Source organism: Bubalus kerabau, chromosome 10, assembly GCF_029407905.1.
Source record: "Bubalus kerabau isolate K-KA32 ecotype Philippines breed swamp buffalo chromosome 10, PCC_UOA_SB_1v2, whole genome shotgun sequence".
Classification (NCBI taxonomy): domain Eukaryota; kingdom Metazoa; phylum Chordata; class Mammalia; order Artiodactyla; family Bovidae; genus Bubalus; species Bubalus kerabau.
The window spans coordinates 94565052-94587400 of record NC_073633.1 but is presented as its reverse complement, the minus strand read 5'-3'; the positions used below and the strand labels follow the sequence as shown (position 1 = coordinate 94587400).

Here is a 22349-nt window from a genome sequence, read left to right as displayed (position 1 = left end):
TAGGTAATACAAACTGAGAGTACTTTAACAAGACTACTGTTTTTAAAACTGCAGTTGTTTTAACATCTGTGTTATGTATTTTACCAGGAAACAATATTTTTTCTATTGAAGCTAACCCATCCAAAAAACTATTCCAAATCCAAACAGAAAGTGTAGTTTAAAAGGATTTGGGGGTGAAGGAAATCCAAAAGCCTCTTTCAAAATTTAGACACATTAAGGTTTCCAAAGTTTTTCAGCTGAAAATTGGCTTTAATTCTAGCTATCCTCATCCAGAATGTAAATTAGAAAAAAAGGATTTCATGTCTAATAAATTTGGGTAACTTTGAAAACTATATTTCCTTTCATAGATATTCAAATTTTGAATTGTCATAACAAAGACTCTGAGAAGTCCTAAAGTCAAAAACCTGCTTAACTTTGTTTTAAACCTGTGTTTTGAGAATTTATTTTTCCCATACATTTTTTTTTTTCCTTGAAACACCATTGGCATTTCTCAAAATTATTTTGGGAAATGGCAATCTGGATGAACACACTATATTATACCAAGATTTTGAAAGAACAAACTTTCCCGCAATTCACACACACTTGGGTTTTCCTTGGGGCTATTTTGAAACCAGGTATTTAGTTTTAAAGAAATATAACATTCTAAAACATCTCTAGTTCCTTCAGACTTAAATAAGCAAAAGGTTAGCACTGAGTGAGTTGCACAGTTCTCCAATCAACTGTGTAAAATGCTAGTCACTATAGATACATTGTTTCTCAGGTGGTCAGTGGTAAAGAGTCTGCCTGCTAATGCTGGAGACGCAGGTTTGATCCCTATTCAAGAAGTTCCCTGGAGAAGGATATAGTAACCCTCTCCAATATTCTTGCCTGAAAAATCCCACGGACAGAGGAGCCTGGTGGGCTAGTCATCCACAGGGTTGCAAAGGAGTCCGACACAACTTAGTGACGAAAAAACAACATAGATATATTAGACTATGAAACTCACATTATCAGTTCATGTTCAGAGATGTCACCAATAATTCAAGAATGTGTTTTTTCAATGCATATTTTAAGCTACTTACTGATTCTTAACAGAAACAAGCAGCAACTGGTCACAGTAATACACTAAGTTCAGTTTAAATATTTCAAGAAAATGGGTTGAGAGATTTTTCCGACCTTTGATACACCTTTCATTTTGTTTGGGGAGAAGTGTAATACACACACACACACACACACACACCACACAAGCACAAGTATTTGAGGACTGAGATTTATTTTTGGACAGTATCAAGCCAGAGTACTGACTCGCATTTCAATAATGGATCTGCCGGCATTTGCAAGAAACAGTCATTAGCTTATCTTTAAGTAAATATTTTGATTGTCAGACAGCTCATTGCAAACAAGGTTCTTTTCCAAACACTCGCTCCTGATGCATCCAAGCCCACTTGCACATCATTCATTCAGGAATCTGCGTCTGTGCTAAAATATAAAATCATCCTAAGGAAGTCCAAGTACAGACAAAAAGCATGTTTTGCAGGCTTTTCATTTAAAAGGGCTCCCGAGCTTGTAGGACCTGGTTCTCTTTCAGTTCTCTGTTCTTTGCTGTGCCACATTACCATAAAGCTGAGGAAATGAGCTATTACACACCATCATCCCTCCTAACGGCTATCACAGAAAATCATACACTCACAAAACAGCATTAATTGTCAGAATTAGCAACCATTTAAAAGGCAGCTGTTCTTTCACTCTTAAACAGGCTCCAAATTTCAGATCTCTCTCCCTGTATTGGCTGCTATTACACGCTTACACATGCACACATACACAGGCACACACAATGGATTCTTAGACAAATGAATTTTTTTAATGCCCTATATTCAAAGGATCCAAGAAAATATTGTTTACTCAGTGACATTTTCCACACCAGTGCTTGCCATTATTGGTCCAACTAGCTGGAAAGCTTCCAACCTGCACAGAAGCACGTGTCACAGCTCCAGGTAAAAGGAGCTGTTCTGTGCAGCGTTGGGGGAGAAAAAAAGAGCAGTATCTCTTTAAGAGTCAATAGTAAATTAACTTGCCCAAAAGAGTGAAATAATTAGCAGTTAGTAGCTTATTAAAAGGGTGGCAAAGGCCAAGCTGCCATCTGGGATCTCCAGTTTCTTGTGATTGTTATTATGTCATGATGGGCAAGTTGCATTAGCTTTCATGTCACCGCGCCTGCCCTTACTTTATATGTAAATTTTAATGAAAGATGTGGCACTTCTAAAAATCAGACGTCCATCAAAAAGTGCTATTAGTCTGGCTTTTTACAAAGCATATGGTCTTTTCTACCTCTGCTGTTCTATTCACCACTAAATGCCTTAGGAAAAAAAGAGAAAAACCCCAATGATATCAATTAGATATTCTCTTTGTGCAGAGGGAAACCTGCGTATCATCAAAAACAGGGCAAAGCTCCACCTCACCAGAGGGCAACGTTTCTGCCTCTATTTACACACAGGGAAAACCACAATACCTCCTTGTCTTGCAAGGTTAACCCTTGTTAATGGAAATTAAAGCAACCTGGAGACTGCCTGCTGATTACTACATGGATACATAGTTTTAAAGGGAGTAAGGAGAATAAAATTTATTCATTAAAAATAAGTGATAGAAAGTGGTAGGACAGAAACTTATGGGATGATGGACACATTGTATATCTCAGTCTAGACAGTATTTATAGGGGTGCATATATATATATATGCACCATATAAATATATATATATATTTATATATATATGTCAAAAATACTTAAGCTCTATGCTTAAGAGCATGGATTTCATACGTTTTATTTACACTATGTATTCCATCATCCAATAAAGATAAATAAATGAATGAAAAATGCCAACTTTTTAATATACAAAGCAACTTCTCTTTTCTGATTCTGAGTAAAAGGTGGATGAGTCAACTGAGTTGTTACCTGATGGTTTCCCTTTTAAGATAAACAAACAAAATTACTTTAAGATTACATATATAACACGTTGAAAGAATTTATTCAAGGCTTTAGAAGAAGAGGTGGTTGCTACACTTGAAAACCATTTTCTAACTCTGTTGACTATTAGCAAGATATCAGAAGGCAGGGCTCATATTTCCTTGGTCAGCTTTATGTATTCAATAGCTAGCACTTGACCTGGCCCATTGTTGGCACTCTGTCCATCCTTGTGGAATGCTGAAAAACCACTGCTTTTCAAATGTTAACATAGACAATCTACTAAATTCAGATGCATATGACACTTGAATAAATTATTTTTAGAATTCTACAAATAAAAGCTATGTATAATAAACCTATTAGTAAATATTCGGACCAATTGTGCTTACACCCAGATGTACATACACTGCCCTGCACACCTGAAAAATAGACCAGACCATGGCATATCCAAGCCTAAGCACATAAGGAAATGCTTGAATTCTTTATAAATGAGATGAGTCATAAAGATAATAAATTAAAAAAAAAAATCCTGTAGATAATGATCAAAGTTAGGCTTATAGGTTTGTATGTGTATACACACAGATTTTCAGTTGAAAATTCTATGCCATCTAAGATGAACCAACTTGCCTTGATAAGCAGAAGTCTATACAAGTATGTAGATCACCATTCATCTTTGAGGAGAAAGTGTTTTATGATATATACACAGATACAAAATCTATGCGTAAACACTAAATCCAAACTGATAATTGAGAAGGAAGAAATAGAAATGTTGATTAGAAATATGAGAAACATTTTCCTTTACATGTAATGCCAACTGGAGTTGAAGCATTTCATTAATCCATTGTACAGTTTGTTAATAAATCTGTTCACATTTATCCATTTAAAAAAATGCTCCAAATAACAATTGCTCTTAAAAAATTCTTCAGTGTCCAATGAAAATTTCTAAACAGGGAAAGAGGAAAAAAGCCCTCTTCATATTTTAAAGTACCATTTTAGACATCACTGTCAAAAACACAGAGTTGCTAAAATCAGGCAATTTTACTTCTTGTGTTTAAAATAAATTTATTTTTCCCCTGAAGACTTTCAAAACATTAGAAGAAAAAAAAAAGGCATGAAAAGCAAGCTTCTTTTAAAAACAAAGCCATGTTATTCATTGTCAAGAGGACAAATCAGTGGTAGATGAGAAACAGATGAGGCAAGAGATGGAACTATAATATTGCCCTGCCCCTATTTTATTATAATTAGATATTTATAGGCCACAGATGAGTTTATTTTCATAATTAGTAGCTGGCGTTGCATTTGCTAATTTGCATAAACAGTTGGCTATCAACACAGTAACTTACTTGCAGGGCTCCTGAGCCCTAGCAGGAACAGGAAGGGCCTCAGCTCCTGAAATCAGCTTTTTAAATGTTATTACCAACAAAATATAATCTACATGAAATCATGTTCAAGTTCATGTAGCTTGATTATCTCTTTCCAGTCTGGCCAGTTTTGATTAGTTCAGCATTAAAAGGCCAATGATCAAATCTACAGGGAAAAATACACGTAAATAAATTGGAAGGGGTCTCTAAATTCTGATGGATTAAAGTAAACCTTAGGGTCAACACCACCTAGTTTAGCAGATAAGAAGCTGTGTAGACAAAGAGGAAAAAGGGATAAAATACCCTACGGTCACTCTTACTATTTACAAATTGTGCTGGTTCTTGGCAATTGCTGAAGGTGTCAGTGACATACTTTTCTTGGTCATTCTTGGTGTTCTCCACACCCTCCCTACCCACGCCCACTCCACTCTACAAAACCAACTTCCCCCAAAATGGATCAGGCTCACCGGCAGCAGTGTTAAGGGTAGGATTTATTCCTGGTGCCCTGACCACTGCTATGGGCTGAGAGAAAATTAATCAAGCATGCTGGCCAGACACCTCCCACTACTGACGTTCAGGAAAAAACTTTGGAGGAATATTTTACTTCTCTTTTCCCCACATGTCAAAGGTCAAAACCAAGTCAAAGGTCAAATCCTTTGGCGCATGTGAGCGTACGTGTGTATGCATACACACATCTATACGCACAGAGAGAGAAGATGCCATGAGCTGACATTTTTATAAAACCTACTCTGGCTTATCCTGAGGCTCTGGTGACAGCGGGCACGCATTCTTGCATGGCAGCAATCAGCTGGAGCGGAATAAAGACTTGACAGGATTTGTGGTTTCCACTTTGCCCCAATCCCCACCACTCCCTCCTGTTCATCTTACACTAGGACTTTCCTTACCATACAATCTGCTCCTCGATAATACCTGTCAAGCCCCTGTAAGCATTTGAATCTACTACACCTATTCCAAGTTCAGTTTCAAGGGAAAGTGTTTGGCAATCGGACCCAGGATAGAAAATCCCCAAACTAAAAAGTAAAGGGGGATAGAGGCCACAACACACTCTAAACATTTAAACAAAGGCAGTCAAAATCCAGTCCAAAAAGTTGACCAAGGTTGCTGAAGAACTCCTTCCATCAGCTACTTCTAGTTAAAAGTCACGTTAGCTTTTGGCAGCCAGTGACCTCCTGAATGTGGCGAACATTGTTATGGCCTAAACATCCTGCTCAGTTTTGTAGATTTAACTTCATAGTTCTTTCCACTACACGTTCACTGCTTCATCACTCAGTTTTAAAACAATGACAAAATCAGAGGCATTCTTTTCTCTTATAAACTCCTGAGAAAAAGTCCAAAGACCTCTCCCACATTTATTCTGATGCCCTTTGCACACACAGGGCCAAGAGATGGCCTGGGTGAGGAGGGACCTAGACTCAGAAGGTCTGGCCTCACTCTATGACCCGCAGGGCTCCTTTGCTCTGTTGGTGGGGTAAGAGGGTGATGAAAAGGGCCACGGTTCTGTCCACAGCTCTGGACACAGTACTGAGCTGCCTGCAGTATGGGCACAAGGTTCTTTCGGGATGGGATAACTGACCCACATTAAGTTTGATTTAGGGCAGGTACTTTGTAATGGAAACACAAAGTCTGGAGGACCTAGGAAGCTTGAAATTTAAAGGGAGATAGGGGGAGAAGGGTGATCCGAGGCCATTTGGAAAAGAGACCAGAGCTTGAGTGAAAGCCTGAGGCAGGAAACCATAGTGTGGATTCAGGCAGAGTGAGCTGCTGACTTTAGGAGACAGGGGGCCGGGCAGGGGTGGGAGCAGAGTGGGCTATGTTACTGTGGAAAATCAAGCTGGGAAGGCACGTTGACAATTACACAACAAGAATCCTCCAAAAGCTTCTGAGCAGATGAGCTACATGATCCAATTTAATTTTAATTTTGCTTTATTTTCACTTTTAGGAAGATGACGGACAGCAGGATAAGAGGGATTAGAGATTTTGAGTCTGTTCACGGTATAACCTCCCAGGCTGGACCCATCTGGACATTAAAAAATGAATATGTTTGTCTTCAACATAGTTGTGATCTAGTAGAGTGGAGTAGTCCAATTTCCAAATAAGTTTAGTGTAAGATATTAGAAAGATACATGGAAGGGGAGCTCATATCTAAACAGAGCTTAGCCTAAGTATGCAGAGCATTCATAACATCAACTGGAAATAAAATCTAGGTATGATTTCAATGGGCAGAAACAGGAGAGGAGGAGCTCTTATAGAGGAGAGGGAAAATAAGTAAAACTAAGAGACAAGGAAAGGTCCAGTAAGATTACTTGGTACACTATATTTGGCAATTTTGCATCAAAGATTGGCAGGTTAAAGGTAAACAAGGCCATATCAGGGATGGCTTTGAAAGTGAGATAGTTAATCCTGAACTCCATATGGAGGACAGCAGAACTTGAGCAGTTCTCAGTTACTGGACAGACTGGGGGAGAACAAAGACTAATTAGGTTAGGGCAACAATCCAATAAGGGCTAGCTGGGAACCAAGCTAGTGTGTCAAACAGAGATGCAAGAGACATTCTGAAAAAGAATCTCAAAAAACTCTCTTAACATCAGCTGGGAATAAGAAAGTTCAAGAAGGAAAAAAAAAAAAGCAATTGCTGAGTTCAAGCCCAGGTGATAAGGAAGATGGGGAAACCATTAACAAAATTAGAGAATCTGGTTTGTGGCCAGATGGTGCCAAGGTTGACTTGAAATATTCAGTTGACAGAACATTTCTGCGGACACCTGTTACGGAGAATCAACGCAAAGTGGCCAGTTGGAACGTAAGCCAGGTTGGTGCCAGGGAGGTAGCTGAGAGGCATATCCATGGAGATCATCCTTGGATCAAAGAGAAGCCATATAAAGCAGTGGCTAGGTACTCAGATTCTGAGTTTCACTGCCACTTACAGCCACCTGACTTAAGTTATTTAGCTCTCTGAGCCTTGTTCTACTTGCCCATATAGCTAGGATTACCATCGCCTACCTCATAAGACAGTTGCAAGGATTTACTGTGGAAAACCATCTAAAGCTGAAGGCACAATGTCTGGCCACATAGGAAATGATCAGTGTTAGCAGCAGGGGCCAGCGAAGGATCAGTTCAGTTCAGTCGCTCAGTTGTGTCGGACTCTTTGCGACCTCATGGACTGCAGCACGCCAGGCCTCCCTGTCCATCACCAACTCCTGGAGCTTACTCAAACTTATGTCCATTGAGTCAGTGATGCCATCCAACCATCTCATCCTCTGTCATTCCCTTCTCCTCCCACCTTCAATCTAGAGAAAGATACCCATGTGCAAAATATAAAAACACTAAAGACATCTATCTCATGGGATGTTTCAGGGCAGTGGTCCCCAACCTTTTCGGCACCAAGGGCAGGTGTCATGGAAGACAATGCTTCCACAGACTGTGCAGGGGGTTTGGGATAATCCAAGTGCATCACATTTATTATACACTTTATTTATTACTGCTACATCGGTTCCAACTCAGATCATCAGGCATTAGATCCCAGAGGCTGGGGACCCCTGTTTTAGGCAATTAGACAAAGCAAAGGAGAGAGGTCTAGGGGTTGGATACAGGACCACGTGCTTCATAAAGGTTGTGTCTTGGGCACAGAGTGCTGACTTTGACTGTGAAGAGATCACTAGACGTCTCTGGCTGAATACAGTAAGTAGAGAAGCGGAGGGGTGGCTAGATATACCTTTTCAATCATTATTCCTCTTCCTTGTGCCCCTCTCCCACCTCCTTAAGCTCATAAGAGGGTAAGGTTCCCCATAGCAGATTTCTGAGACTGAATCCACCTGTGATTAGCAGAAAAGAAATAGGCAATCAATCAATCCCAAAGCGAAAGGACTGAACTGCTTCCAAGGTAACCATACGTAACTTTAAAAAAATCCAGAGAGGCATGAAATTCATATGAGATGGCCAGTTCACAGACTAGTCATCAAATTAACATTTTCAGTATCTTGTCAGCCCCATCTTTCTGCAACACCCTCATGCTGGAACTCCCATTCCCTACTTCTGTTATTTGCCAATCTTTATAGGAAGCAGTGGCGCACACCTGCAGAGAGATAGGGGCTGGAGAGTCAGGAAGGGAAAGAGGAGAACTGAATGCAAATACATATTTATAATTTATCAATTAGCCTCTCCCTTCAGTTCTGAACAGCTAATCCAATTTGAGCTGGTGAGCTAGGTTCTCTGGGCTCGGGTCTCTGACAGCTTTGATTAGGAATGGATGAGTGAACTGTGGTACCCAAAGGTGTGAAGCAGCGAAAGGCATGTCAGAGCATCGGAGAGAGTGCACCGACTCAGCGCCCCTCCCTTTCCCAGCTTACTCCGCAAAAGGTGGGCCTGCTAAGTTAAAATCCATCATTGTCTCTCCACTTTCTCCTTATGACGTAATGGATTATCATTGGATCCACTGTCAATGGATCCCTATGTTCTTCCACACCCCAGTCCCACCATTCTTAGCTTATCATACTGAATCAGAAAACTTTTATTCCCCCCAAAATACAGGAGATACAACACAGAAGATAAAACAGCCACAGATATTACCCAAATTTCAAATTTTATACAATTTCCAGTCATTCACCAATCCTCTCCCCATTCTCATCTATCACCCTGAATTCAGTTATCGCCAGCTCATGGAAACACTGGCAGGTCATTTCGCATCTTTCCTGTGCCCTCAATATGTTTACAGGAGGGGATCTTAGAATACCCTAAGTAAAATATATCTTCCCCACAGTGCACAAGCACATTCAGATAGAAACAGCACACCATAATGGGGAGGCTCATTCTGGATTTAGAGGAAGGCAGGCCAACTCAGAGCAATCCCCAACCATCAATCATGAAATACCTTGAAGGAAAAGGAGAGCCCTAGATTTTTTTTCTTTACGTTGTTGTTTAAAACACCATTATAATCTGGACTGTATTCATCAGAATCAACAATTTCCTGGGGATATATGAATATTTCAGAAGGCAAATTGATAGTTATAATGATAAAAATAAAATGATCTCTACCTTTACTTCTACCTACAGAAATGAAGATCCAATTAAGTAGAGGAAGCATGGTGTCCACCATGGAGGCGGCAAGAGAGAGAAAGAGAGAGCAGGGAGAGTAAAACATCAGCATGCTGCAGACACACAGAGAAATGTAACACACATAACAAAACCCACAACAGTAGTGGCAACGGCAGTACAACCTTGAGAAGGCAGCACAAGACAAATGCACAATGTGAAGCTTAAACAGTGTGACCAACACATGTTTAAGCTTTTTCCCGTCAGCCTCTTCCCAAGTCCCATCCTTAGAGACATAACCAAGTCTACATGCAAAAGCAATGCATAGCCTCATGTGTGTGAAATCGTATGCACTTAACCAGACTAAAACTGTTCAGGCCAAGTTTCAGAGAAGCGAAGTTCTCCTGTATCTTCTCAATGTTAATATGAGTCATGAGGATCCAGAGTGTAACATACATGTACAGGTGGTACACACACAACATACACAAGTATTTCCACATATATTTATAGGGATCGAAAACAAATCACGGAGACTCAGTGAGAACCAGACAGAATTCTCTTTCTTTCACGTTGAAGGAATAAGGAAAAGGAAGGGAGGCAATCATCATAAGGGCAAGAATGGGCAAGGGCTGGGAGATGAAAAAGAATGGGGGGGTGGGGGATGGGGTCAAAGGACCGTCTTAAAAACCTAAACTGAAAAATTGCACCTTAAAATCTTAGCGGCACTGACCACCCGGAAGAATTCCGCATCCTTTCTTGAAAACCTTTCTAAAGAGGGATTCACAATACCCGTGTTTCATTGCCTAAAGACTCTTTTTCTAGAAGTTTCCTGACTTACCCCTGCCCCCCAGAGCAGGCATCCATGGGTGTGTCTGAATTCTCTACTCTTAAATGCGTCAGTGCTGGGCAAGAAGTTGAATAGTACGTGGACAAGTGGGGAAGGTACACACTAGAGGTTCTCCAGATACTTTACACACCAGAGTTGGAATTTAGCTCTCCCTCCAAAATGCCCGTGCTGTATCAGTGGGTTGAAATAAGTCAGGATTAAAGAGGTCGCCACCAGCCTGTCTTATCAACCTAGACTCTACCCTATGACATCAGCCGTGTGAATACCCTCAGACCTCCAAGCCACTAGAAAAGCTAGAACTCTTAAAGCAGTTAAGCAGCTGGGAGGACGAGACGAGAAAATGTAGAACCATCTTCTCATTGGGACTCTTAGGGCCTCCTTTTTCTGGTGTAACCTGTTATCAAAGTGGGGCCGCCGAATTCTAGCATTCCTAGAGCGTGGGTTATCGCACTCTGTAGAGACATGCGTAACTCTCTCAAACTATCCGGATATACCTGGTCGACATAAAGAGCGCTCCTTGCTCATACTCACCTCATGGTAACCTGCTGTGGGGAGACAGCGTCCCTCACTCACCTACAAAAATGGAGAGGCTTCACCCCAACCTCTTGCTGGAGAATTCAACTAACCCCCTCTAGCTCTGTTCCTTGACATCTGCTCTATACGAGATCGTGTCTTCACTGAAATGTCCAATATCCACATCACAGGTCGTGGCTCAGGTCTAGAGGATACAGTTTTATTGGGAAAGTGTGCTTCCTTCTGTCCTGCCTTATCAAGTCAGAAATGCCCTCAACTGTCCACCTCCGTAGCTACCTGGACAAAACTTCCCTCAGACCTGGGTGGTTCCTTGATCTGATCATATACTCCTTTTTATGGCAACACTGTCTGATGAATCCTGTGTAAGAAAATGGGGGTGTCGGGGACGGGGCAATTGCCATTCAGTGCCGCCCCACCCTCCTCAAAAGATCAAGGAAAACAGCAGAACATGGAAATACACCTCCTCCCCTTCTCTTTGGTCCTTGAACAAAGGCAGTGAGTCCCATGTGTATTTTGAAAAGAAATAGACAAGAGAAATTAAAGTACAGTCTTTCAGTGTCAGGGCCAGGCCAGGTAGACCAATCTTGCAATCACCCCAAAACGCAGAAGAAACACAATAGTAGCAATTGAACAGTGACGAAAAAGACAATTTGAAGTAGGCTCTTGAATCCTGATTTAGGCTGATAATATGGAAAATTTTTATTTAGGAGAAAAAGGCTTCATTCACAGCCCACCCTGTGCTTAGCTGAGCTGAATTTCCTGTACAGTTCATTCCCTGCATAATTGAATATTTTAGGTTGCAGATGCGGAATTTACAGATCTTTATATGCCGTTTTCTTCAGGGTGTATAATGAGTTAGAACCCTGCCATCAGGACATTAGCATGTTCTTTCAGTGGTTTTGCTTTTATACAAAACTGAAAACAGTCAAATCCCCAAGGGCTTCCTTTGACCACTGGAGGTCGGGGTGGGGGTGGGGTGGGGGTAGTGGCTAGGGCTGAAAGTCATTACAATGGGCAGGGGGATGGAGGGGAAGACAAAAATCAAACCTTTACTCAAGAGTGAAATTCAGAGAAGCCCAACGCCTCTCCCCCAACCTGGGGCCCCAGCATGAGGCTTAGGGAAGAAGTTAAACGCTCTGGTGCTCTGAAATTAGCTTCATTCACCCCCATTATCGACACCGTCATGGCTTGTTTCATGCTTCTCTCTGGGAGGCAGCCCAGCAGAGCCAGCGCCCAGGATGACAAATGGGGGAGTGGAATGGAGAAGCCAAGGGGATGATGGGGGTGCAGGGGGAACCTCGATGCGATGGGAAAGGTGCCCCCCACCCCGCCTCACCGCAGGGTGGCCCAGCCCCCAGCCTGGCCCCTGACAGGCAGCGGGGGATGATGCGGGCTCTCAGCGACCAGCCAGAGACACGAAGGCAAGCAGTTCAGGCAGCTGCAGTACCGGGAGCCCAGAGCACCTACCTTGTTCACTCATCATGAGGTGGGAGAGGCCTTGAAGGAGGGGGAGAAGAGAGGGGAAGGAGAAAAGAAAGAAGACAAAAAGTTAGAACCCCACATAGAAGGCCAGCGCCTCTTAATGCCCGAGCAGGAGGGGAGGGGGGCACCCACACGTGCGCAGGAGCATGCAACGAGCCCTGAGACGCAGGGCAGGGTGTCCAGGGCCATCCAGTTCAAGGACAGTCTTTTGTTGGCTGAACCTGCGGGCCACATCTCCACTGATCTATGCAATAGATAGGATTTGAGACAAATCTATGAGACATTAGGTCCCTTGGGAAAGAGACTCCAGATGTGGGCAAAGTAGGTTTCTTTCTTTCAAATAGCTTGCAATAGTAATTCATACGTGATCACTGTAGAAACTTTGGAAAATTCAGAAGAGAAAAATATCAGTTGTAGTCTTGCATCCAGAGTCTACCATCCAACACTGTCCACCCTAGATACAGTACTCTTTTCTACAAAAATTGAACCACACTGAACATACCACATGGGTGTCTGCTTTCAAGAGTTAGACAGCTTGAAACATCTCCGAATGATCCTGGCCTTCGCCCAGTGACAACCACATCCCTTCCCTCCAGCACCAACTTTTCCTAGAAAGTCCCTCATGTTTGATCACAGAGGCCTAGTCGAGCACTGAAAGGATTAAAGAAGGTACACAAAGTCCCAATAAATAGCACAACCTCTCGCTATGTTCTTACAGAAGTCAAACAAGGCTCTTAAGAACTCATTACTTCAAGGGAAGCATAAGCCCTGATAAACCTATTAAAAGAAAAGATTTCCAACCAGTAGCCAACTGTGCTGACTATCTGCTCTTCCATTGCTTTTACTATTCCTGGAGATATTTGGAGATCCTTTCCCCAGAGTAAAATTCAGGGATATAGGGGATTAATAAAGGAGAAAAATCTCTAAAATATGGAAATCTCTAAATGTTTTTGGAGATTACTAGAGATTTAGAAAAGTAATCAGAGGCAAAATATGGGTCAAGCAACTGACTTTTTAAAGATCAATGATATATTAAATATATAGATACACCATGTGCCATAAATGTCATGGAGGCATTTTTTTCAACAAATTTCATTAAACTATAGTCATATTTTAAAAGCACATTTCTGACATTCATTTCTCAAGGCCTGGCATATTAGTACTCATGGAGGAATGGAATCATGCCAAAGCAAGTCATTCTCATGTTTTATTTAAAAAATTAACTATTGGTCGTTTTGGGGAGGGGATAATAAGAAAGACGCATTGCAGGCAGACGCTTTACCATCTGAGCCACCAGGGAAGCCATAATAAGAAAGAAGAAAGGATTAAGAAACCTCGGCAGAAGTGACTGTTCATAAAATGCCTGGAGTTTCTGGACCAAGCCATAGCCTTCAGCATCCAAATCAAGCACACTAAGAGGGGGGGTCTGAGGCAGACAGGTGGGGCACGTGGGAGGAGGAAGAGGAGGAGAATAGGTGTGTGAATTCACAGGGCAGGTGTCACCAGCAAAAAACGAGAATAAGGAAGAGCTAAAGAGGTCCCTAAGATGGGGGTTAAAAATAAAAGGGCAATAGTACTATAGTCGGAGAAGGCAATGGCACCCCACTCCCGTGTTCTTGCCTGGAGAATCCCAGGGACGGGGGAGCCTGGTGGGCTGCCGTCTATGGGGTGGCACAGAGTCGGACACGACTGAAGCGACTTAGCAGCAGCAGCAGCAGCAGCAGTAGTACTATATTATGCACTTGAAGTATAAATGCTAGAGAGTAGATCTTAAATGTCTTCACCATAAAAAAGAAATGGTAACTATGTGATGAAATGAAGGTGTTTGCAACATGTATCTAATTAACACAGTTTATATGTTAAGTTTACACAAAGTTATATGTCAATTATCTCAATAAAGCCGGGGGAGATTTTTTTTTTATTATTCTGTTAAATGGGACTTTTTTTTTTTTTTACCATTTAAACCTTTTATTTTATATTGGAGTATAGCAGATTAACAATGTTAATAGACATCAGTGGACAGCAAAGGGATTCAGCCATACATATACATGTATCCACTGGGGAGATATTTTTTTTAAAAGAAAAGACCAATATTTTACACCTGTAACTTAAGAGGAAATGGGACGCTTGATAGCGAGAGGGTATTCAAAGCCCAGGAGAAACCCCTAGAGTCGGGTCCCATTTATGTACCACGTGTGCATCTCTAAAGCAGTGTTTCCCAGAGCACGTTTCACTGACACCTGCATTAACCACCTGGGGATACTTACTAACAGCTATGTTCCTGGACCCCACCCACGTCCGAATGAGTTAGAATCTCAGGGAGGAGTTGGGGAAGGACCTGAATTTTGAATAAGTTGCACTAGTGATTCTCATGCTCACTAGAACTTGCGAGCTACCCCTGTAGAGTGACACATAAATCAAATTTTGGTAAATTAAACTGTGTGATAAGTGCAGTAAGAGGAACTGGATATTTAATGGAACCCTACAGTGGATCTATGTACTTATCAGGTTTTATTAAGCTACATATGTAGTTGCAGTCTTGTGATTAAAATAAAATGTACATATTCTTCAACTTATAAAAAATCTGAACTAGAAATACTAGGCCAGGAATGTAAATCTGGGATCCTGATGTGTTGTAGGCAACAAAGCAAAACAGACAGAATCAAGCATAAGAAGAAATAGCACAAGACAGGGGAGAAAACTGTAACCATAATGTGGTTTGAGTTTTATTTTGCTTTTTGAGAAGGGGATTTTAATCCACTTTCATGAGCTTTTACATTAGTATCTCCTCTTATACAAATCTATCCCTGAAGATTGCAGAATTAAGAACTGGAAACCAGGAATTCCAGAGGGTCTAGGTCTATTATGAAATTCTGTTTCTCCCCTTCCTTCCACTCCCAAACACTCCTACTTGCTGTAAAAAGACCTCAAGTCCCCGCCAAAAGTGAATGGAAGAAATGACAATCAAACGAGTCCAGTACCTACTGTAGGTAAACACTGCATAAGGCAGTGAGACGCAAACAAGTGTGGTACATAGTCGCCACCCTCTAAGAGTTTAGAGTCTAATTGGGAAAGTGTTTGCATGCGTGTTTATATTTACACACACATACAAAGTCATATATAGACATATATGCACATAGGGGTACCTGACAGTGAAGGATAGGGGCTAAGATCAAGGACCTCAGATTTGAATCCCATCTTTGTTATTTTCTAGTTTGTGACACCAGGAAAGTTGCTACATATCTCTGTTCCTTGACTTCCCATCTGTAAAATTTGGATAATTATCATGCCAGATCCAAAGTTTGTTTTGAGGATTAAATAAATGAATGTATGTAAAGCAGGGCCTGTCCATGCTAAGGGCTACATAAGAGTTACTGCTGTTATTTTTAGGCTGTAAAAATATACTGATGTGTGAGACAACGTGAAGCCTAGTGCCTGACACACAGGAGGTGCTCAGTGTGTATTTTGTGAGTGAATGAGGAACGAATGATGGGTAATTGTTAAGTGTCAAACAACTGATTCAGACAATAAGATCCGTAAGGATTGTGAGGAGGGCCCAGGGTGTACAGCAAGAGTTTCTGGAGGAAAGTGGGATTTAAAATACATCTTGGAAGACGGTTTAGGATTGAGAGCAATGAAGGACATTCCTGGTAACACCACTAGCTCCCAAGACCACTAACTTCTTTTGTAAAGATTTTCCTGTCGCCTTTCCGGAATAACTAGGACACTGCCAGGCACATGGTAGGTATGTAACAGATGGTGTAAAAATAACAATTAGATCAGATCAGTCGCTCAGTCCTGTCCAACTCTTTGCGACCCCATGAATTGCAGCACACCAGGCCTCCCTGTCCATCACCAACTCCCGGAGTTCACTCAGACTCACGTCCATCGAATCAGTGATGCCATCCAGCCATCTCATCCTCTGTCGTCCCCTTCTCCTCCTGCCCCCAATCCCTCCCAGCATCAGAGTCTTTTCCAAGGAGGCAACTCTTCGCATGAGGTGGCCCAAGTACTGGAGTTTCAGCTTTAGCATCATTCCTTCCAAAGAAATCCCAGGGCTGATCTCCTTCAGAATGGACTGGTTGGATCTCCTTGAAGTCCAAGGGACTCTCAAGAGAGTCTTCTCCAACACCACAGTTCAAAAGCATCAATTCTTTGGTGCTCAGCCTTCTTCACAGTCCAGCTCTCACATCCATACATGACCACAGGAAAAACCATAGCCTTGACTAGACGGACCTTTGTTGGCAAAGTACTGTCTCTGCTTTTCAATATGCTATCTAGCTTGGTCATAACTTTCCTTCCAAGGAGTAAGCGTCTTTTAATTTCATGGCTGCAGTCACCATCTGCAGTGATTTTCGAGCCCCAAAAAATACAGTCTGACACTGTTTCCACTGTTTCCCCATCTATTTGCCATGAAGTGATGGGACCAGATGCCATGATCTTCGTTTTCTGAATGTTGAGCTTTAAGCCAACTTTTTCACTCTCCACTTTCACTTTCATCAAGAGGCTTTTTAGTTCCTCTTCACTTTCTACCATAAGGGTGGTGTCATCTGCATATCTGAGGTTATTGGTATTTCTCCCGGCAATCTTGATTCCAGCTTCTGCTTCTTCCAATCCAGCATTTCTCATGATGTATTCTGCATATAAGTTAAATAAACAGGGTGACAATATACAGCCTTGACGTACTCCTTTTCCTATCTGGAACCAGTCTGTTGTTCCATGTCCAGTTCGAACTGTTGCTTCCTGACCTGCATACAAATTTCTCAAGAGGCAGATCAGGTGGTCTGGTATTCCTATCTCTTTCAGAATTTTCCACAGTTGATTGTGATCCACACAGTCAAAGGCTTTGGCATATTCAATAAAGCAGAAATAGATGCTTTTCTGGAACTCTCTTGCTTTTTCCATGATCCAGCAGATGTTGGCAATTTGATCTCTGGTTCCTCTGCCATTTCTAAAACCAGCTTGAACATCAGGAAGTTCACGGTTCACATATTGCTGAAGCCTGGCTTGGAGAATTTTGAGCATTACTTTACTAGCGTGTGAGATGAGTGCAATGTGTGGTAGTTTGAGCATTCTTTGACATTGCCTTTCTTTGGGATTGGAATGAAAATTGCCCTTTTCCAGTCCTGTGCCCACTACTGAGTTTTCCAAATTTTCTGACATATTGACTGCAGCACTTTCACAGCATCATCTTTCAGGATTTGGAATAGCTCAACTGGAATTCTATCACCTCAACTAGCTTTGTTTGTAGTGATGCTTTCTAAGGCCCACTTGACTTCACATTCCAGGATGTCTGGCTCTAGGTCAGTGATCCTTTGGTATCTCTGATTTTCTTGAAGAGATCTCTAGTCTTTCCCATTCTGTTGTTTTCCTCTATTTCTTTGCATATATTGCTGAAGAAGGCTTTCTTATCTCTTCTTGCTATTCTTTGGAACTCTGCATTCAGATGTTTATATCTTTCCTTTTCTCCTTTGCTTTTCGCTTCTTTTCTTTTCACAGCTATTTGTAAGGCCTCCCCAGACAACCATTTTGCTTTTTTGTATTTCTTTTCCATGGGGATGGTCTTGATCCCTGTCTCCTGTACAATGTCATGAACCTCATTCCATAGTTCATCAGGCACTCTATCTATCATATCTAGGCCCTTAAATCTATTTCTCACTTCCACTGTTTGGGTGTTAAAACTAACACCCAAAAAAGATGTCCTTTTCATTATAGGGGACTGGAATGCAAAAGTAGGAAGTCAAGAAACACCTGGAGTAACAGGCAAATTTGGCCTTGGAATACGGAATGAAGCAGGGCAAAGACTAATAGAGTTTTGCCAAGAAAATGCACTGGTCATAACAAACACCCTTTTCCAACAACACAAGAGAAGACTCTATACATGGACATCACCAGATGGTCAACACCGAAATCAGATTGATTATATTCTTTGCAGCCAAAGACGGAGAAGCTCTATACAGTCAGCAAAAACAAGACCAGGAGCTGACTGTGGCTCAGACCATGAACTCCTTATTGTCAAATTCAGACTTAAATTGAAGAAAGTAGGGAAAACCACTAGACCATTCAGGTATGACCTAAATCAAAAATAACAATGAACACACACAAATGGTTCACAGAAGGAAGAAGTGAAAGGTGATCTTAAGGACCATTGTATGAAGGCCTGGAGTTTCCAAGGTAAGAAGAAAGGACTTGATCTTGCAGCTGATGGGAGACACCAAGGGCTCACGGGCAGGAGAATGCCCTGGGGAAAATGACATTGGGGAAGATCGTATTGGCAATGGTGTGGACAGGATGGATTAGAGGGGAAAGAGAGAGAGGCACAGAGATCTGTCATAGGCAGAGGGCCGAAATTAGTATCGAGGCAGCAGGAAGGAAAGGGCGAAAAGGATTCAACAGGCTTTGGGTGACCGATGAGATGCTTCAGGGGAGGAATGGATGGCAGACTGAGTGAGGCGCTGTCAGAGACAGGAAGGTGGGATGGAGTTGGGAGATGGATCTGGAATGAGGGTGATAATGAATTCTGTTTTAGGCATGATAAGCTGGAGAAACAGAAGAATCACTGAAGCAAAAAGTCTAAGGTGCATTTAACATTACAGGAATAAGGTCTGCAAGAGAGTCAGGGCAAATGTAAAAGTGTATCATCTCCCCTTCTTGAAAGAGAAGGGTCTGTGCCCATATAAGTGAATTAAGCCTCAAATAAAAAGGGGCCAGAGCCCTGAGTCTTAATCTGGGAGGGATGGGGATTATTAAAGTATCCCAGAGTTTCTTTTTTTTCATGCATATTCCAACATTAAAGTAAAATTTTACATTCAAAAAGAAAAAGGAACTATATGGCTTTCCAATATAGATACAGAAAAATAATGCTCAAAAAAAAAAACCCTTCACTGAGGATATAATTAACAAGGAAGGAAAAGCAATCTATGCTAGCTGTGTGATATGTGTGTGGCTGATGAGAAAAAGAGGAGGGGGGTTTCTTGTTAATCTCAGAGATGGAAGGTCAGCTGCAGCCCCTCAGACCACACATCAGGCCCTGGCACTAGCACCTAGCTGGACTTGGAGCTTGGCATTTAATCTGAGCCTGATATTCAAGGGATGCTGAAAGACAAGACATGGGCTGGAACAGGGGGCTCAGGGAAGCAAAGGAAAAACCACCACGTTTGTCCAAAACAATCCCACCATCAGTTCTGGATTTCAACAGACCTTCAGTAAAGCTTCGAAAGCCAATCCCATAAAATCTCATCTAAGGAGGGCAAGAAATAGGGACTGGCCTAGGATGAGCCTTTGATCATCAGAATATGGAGAATTTTCTATACGGAGTTCTTATGGAACTACAATGCCTTTAAAAAAATTATTATAAAAATTAGAAAGCAACTGAAATGTCTCCTAGCTAGATGTCACACTCTGTCAAAGTGCTACCTAGCTGGGTTCAGGGACCATTCTGGATCCCATGAAGATGTCTGATATTTTTCATTCTTTCTTTCACTCTTTCTCCCTGGAGGAGGACATGGCAATTTCTAGTGCTGTCTACCTCACTTTCTGTGCCTATCTATCTGTGGTTCATGGGCTTCCCAGGTGGTGCTAGTGGTAAAGAACTCGTCTGCCAATGCAGGAGACATGGGTTTGATCCCTGGGTCAGGAAGATCCCCTGGAGGAGGGCACGGCAACCCACTCCAGTATTCTTGCCTGGAGAAGCCCATGGACAGAGGAGTCCCATGGATCATGGTCCACAGGGTCAAGAACAAAAAGAGAAAAAGACTGCCAATAGGTAAGACATACAAAGTAGAAAGTACCTTAGAACAGGCTGCAAATCCTATGTAGATTATATGCAAAATACACATATGGCCCTCTAAACTATGTTACACCTTTTGGGAAAATCCCTGTGGAGGTAGTTGCAGCTGGAGAGAATGGAATGGCTACAAAAGCAGTCATCTGTAAGTGGCTGTGGCCATTATGAAGCCTGTCATGAAAATGACTAATGTAGAGAATAGAGACCATTTGCTGGAACAGGCGAGGAAGATGCACTGTTCAGGAGGCAGGCCAGAAGTAGAAGGCCTCCATCACTGAAGCTAATACTGTCTCCCCCTCAAACCTCTAATAACCCACTCCCCTCTGATGGTTTTTAATCCTTCTTCCTTCCTTCATTCTGGCTGAGTAATTGGAGAAAGTATTTCAGGGGAGGGAGGAAGTCATTCATGGGGGAGGAGAAAAGATGCGGGAAGGAAAAAAAGCAAGTTATCTCTGCCAAGACTTCTCTCTCATTCACTTGCAGGATAACTTTTCTCCCCCTGTAAAATCCACACATATCATCTCTTTTTCCATACTGAAGTGGAGAAATGAAATGTCACTAATTGCTGTAAGTGCCAAGTGCCAACGTTGAATTTTTATGAAGCGACAAGGACTTTTAAAAAGAGTAATTACATAAAATCAGAAGGTAATGGAAACATCCACCCCATATTTCCGGAGGAGCTAAGGAGATGGTGAAGGTAGCAAGGGGTGGGGCTTGACAAAGAGAGAAGCCCCCAGTGACCCTGTGTCTGCGGAGTGACTGTGAATTCGGAAAAGAGGGAAGGGGAAAGAAAAAAATACACATTGTAGCATGTTAAGCACTTAAAAGAGAGGAAATTCAGTTATCTTGGTAAAAGGACAGAACTGTAACAGTGGCTAGTATTTGTTGACTGTTTAACATATACCAGACATGCTAAGTGTCACGTAACATTAAATACATCTCTGTGGGAAAGGCATTGTTGTAATGTAGATTTTACAGGTCAGGAAGATAAGACCTAGAGCCAAAATCCCACTACTTAGTAAGCGGTGAAATGCGGATGCTAAACCAGCAGATGGATTCTCCAGGCTGGATGATAACTGTGATAACTACTAGCTACCCTGCCTTAATTCAGTGCTGGTGGAGAAGCAAGAAGACACATCTTGAACAATTCAGGACCAGAAAATAGCGCCTGGACATGAATTCAACTCCATTTATGATCCTGGTACAGCATGACTGAAGGAGCCCCCAGGGTAACTGTTTTAAATAACTGGTCACCGTCTCCCTCTCCTCCATCTCCATCCCCAGCTTCTACTAAAATATGAAGCTCTTCCCTTCCTGGGTCCTTTCTGGGGGTTACTAAGCCATTAAGAGAGGTTTACTCCTTGGAAGGAAAGTTATGACCAAGCTAGATAGCATATTGAAAAGCAGAGACATTACTTTGCCAACAAAGGTCCGTCTAGTCAAGGCTATGGTTTTTCCTGTGGTCATGTATGGATGTGAGAGTTGGACTGTGAAGAAAGCTGAGCTCCAAAGAATGGATGCTTTTGAACTGTGGTGTTGGAGAAGACTCTTGAGAGTCCCTTTGGACTGCAAGGAGATCCAACCAGTCCATTCTGAAGGAGATCAGCCCTGGGTGTTCTTTGGAAGGACTGATGCTGAAGCTAAAGCTCCAGTACTTTGGCCATCTCATGTAAAGAGTTGACTCATTGGAAAAGACTCTGATGCTGGGAGGGATTGGGGGCAGGAGGAGAAGGGGATGACAGAGGATGAGATGGCTGGATGGCATCACTGACTCGATGGACGTGAGTTTGAGTGAACTCCGGGAGTTGGTGATGAACAGGGAGGCCTGGTGTGCTGCGATTCACGGGGTCGCAAAGAGTCGGACACGACTGAGCGACTGAACTGAACTGAACTGAAGCCACTTCCCTCATTAAAATTCAACTCTGAACACAAACTGCACTCAGGCCCCTGTCATTGCACGGCCTTGTTCCTGAGGCCATCGGGAAGCCAAGCTTAAGATCTTTCTTCAGAGACAGGAATGGCACAAGGACGTGTGAGAAGGAAGGATGGAGACACGCAGCCACAGGCTGAGGAAGTCTACTGCCCCGGGACAGGAGGGAGGGAAACGGGACAGGCTGGAACCGGAGAGAGAAGCTTAAGAGGAAAGAGGCGGGGCCTGAAGGGAAACTCCACCCACTTCCACAGCTGCGTCTCACACCAGCCCTTCCTCAGGCAATTCCCTGACCTGCATCATGACCTTCATCATGGACTTCAGTTTCCTTGTCCTACCTGGGGTTCTCCAGTGGCTTACAGCAGAGCCTTGACCTGCTTAGCATTTTGACAAATGACTTGGCTGAGAACATCCATGACATGCTG

The 22349-nt window shown here is 42.3% G+C and overlaps 1 protein-coding gene across 13 annotated transcripts in view; it reads right to left on the bottom strand.

Annotated features, from left to right (window-relative positions):
- The window catches only part of LOC129621864 (neurexin-3-like), a 300739-nt gene that overhangs the window by 153321 nt on the left and 125069 nt on the right, over nt 1-22349 (bottom strand). For 9 of the 13 annotated variants that reach the window (XR_008699738.1, XR_008699750.1, XM_055538781.1 and 6 more), the window contains one exon: nt 12194-12223. The exons of the other annotated variants lie outside the window; for them this stretch is intronic. Coding sequence is in view for 7 of the 9 variants with exons in the window: in XM_055538781.1 (XP_055394756.1) it covers nt 12194-12223 (30 nt within the window). In the remaining 2 variants the exon portion in view is untranslated. The remainder of the gene's footprint in view (nt 1-12193; nt 12224-22349) is intronic. 13 annotated transcript variants of the gene reach the window in all.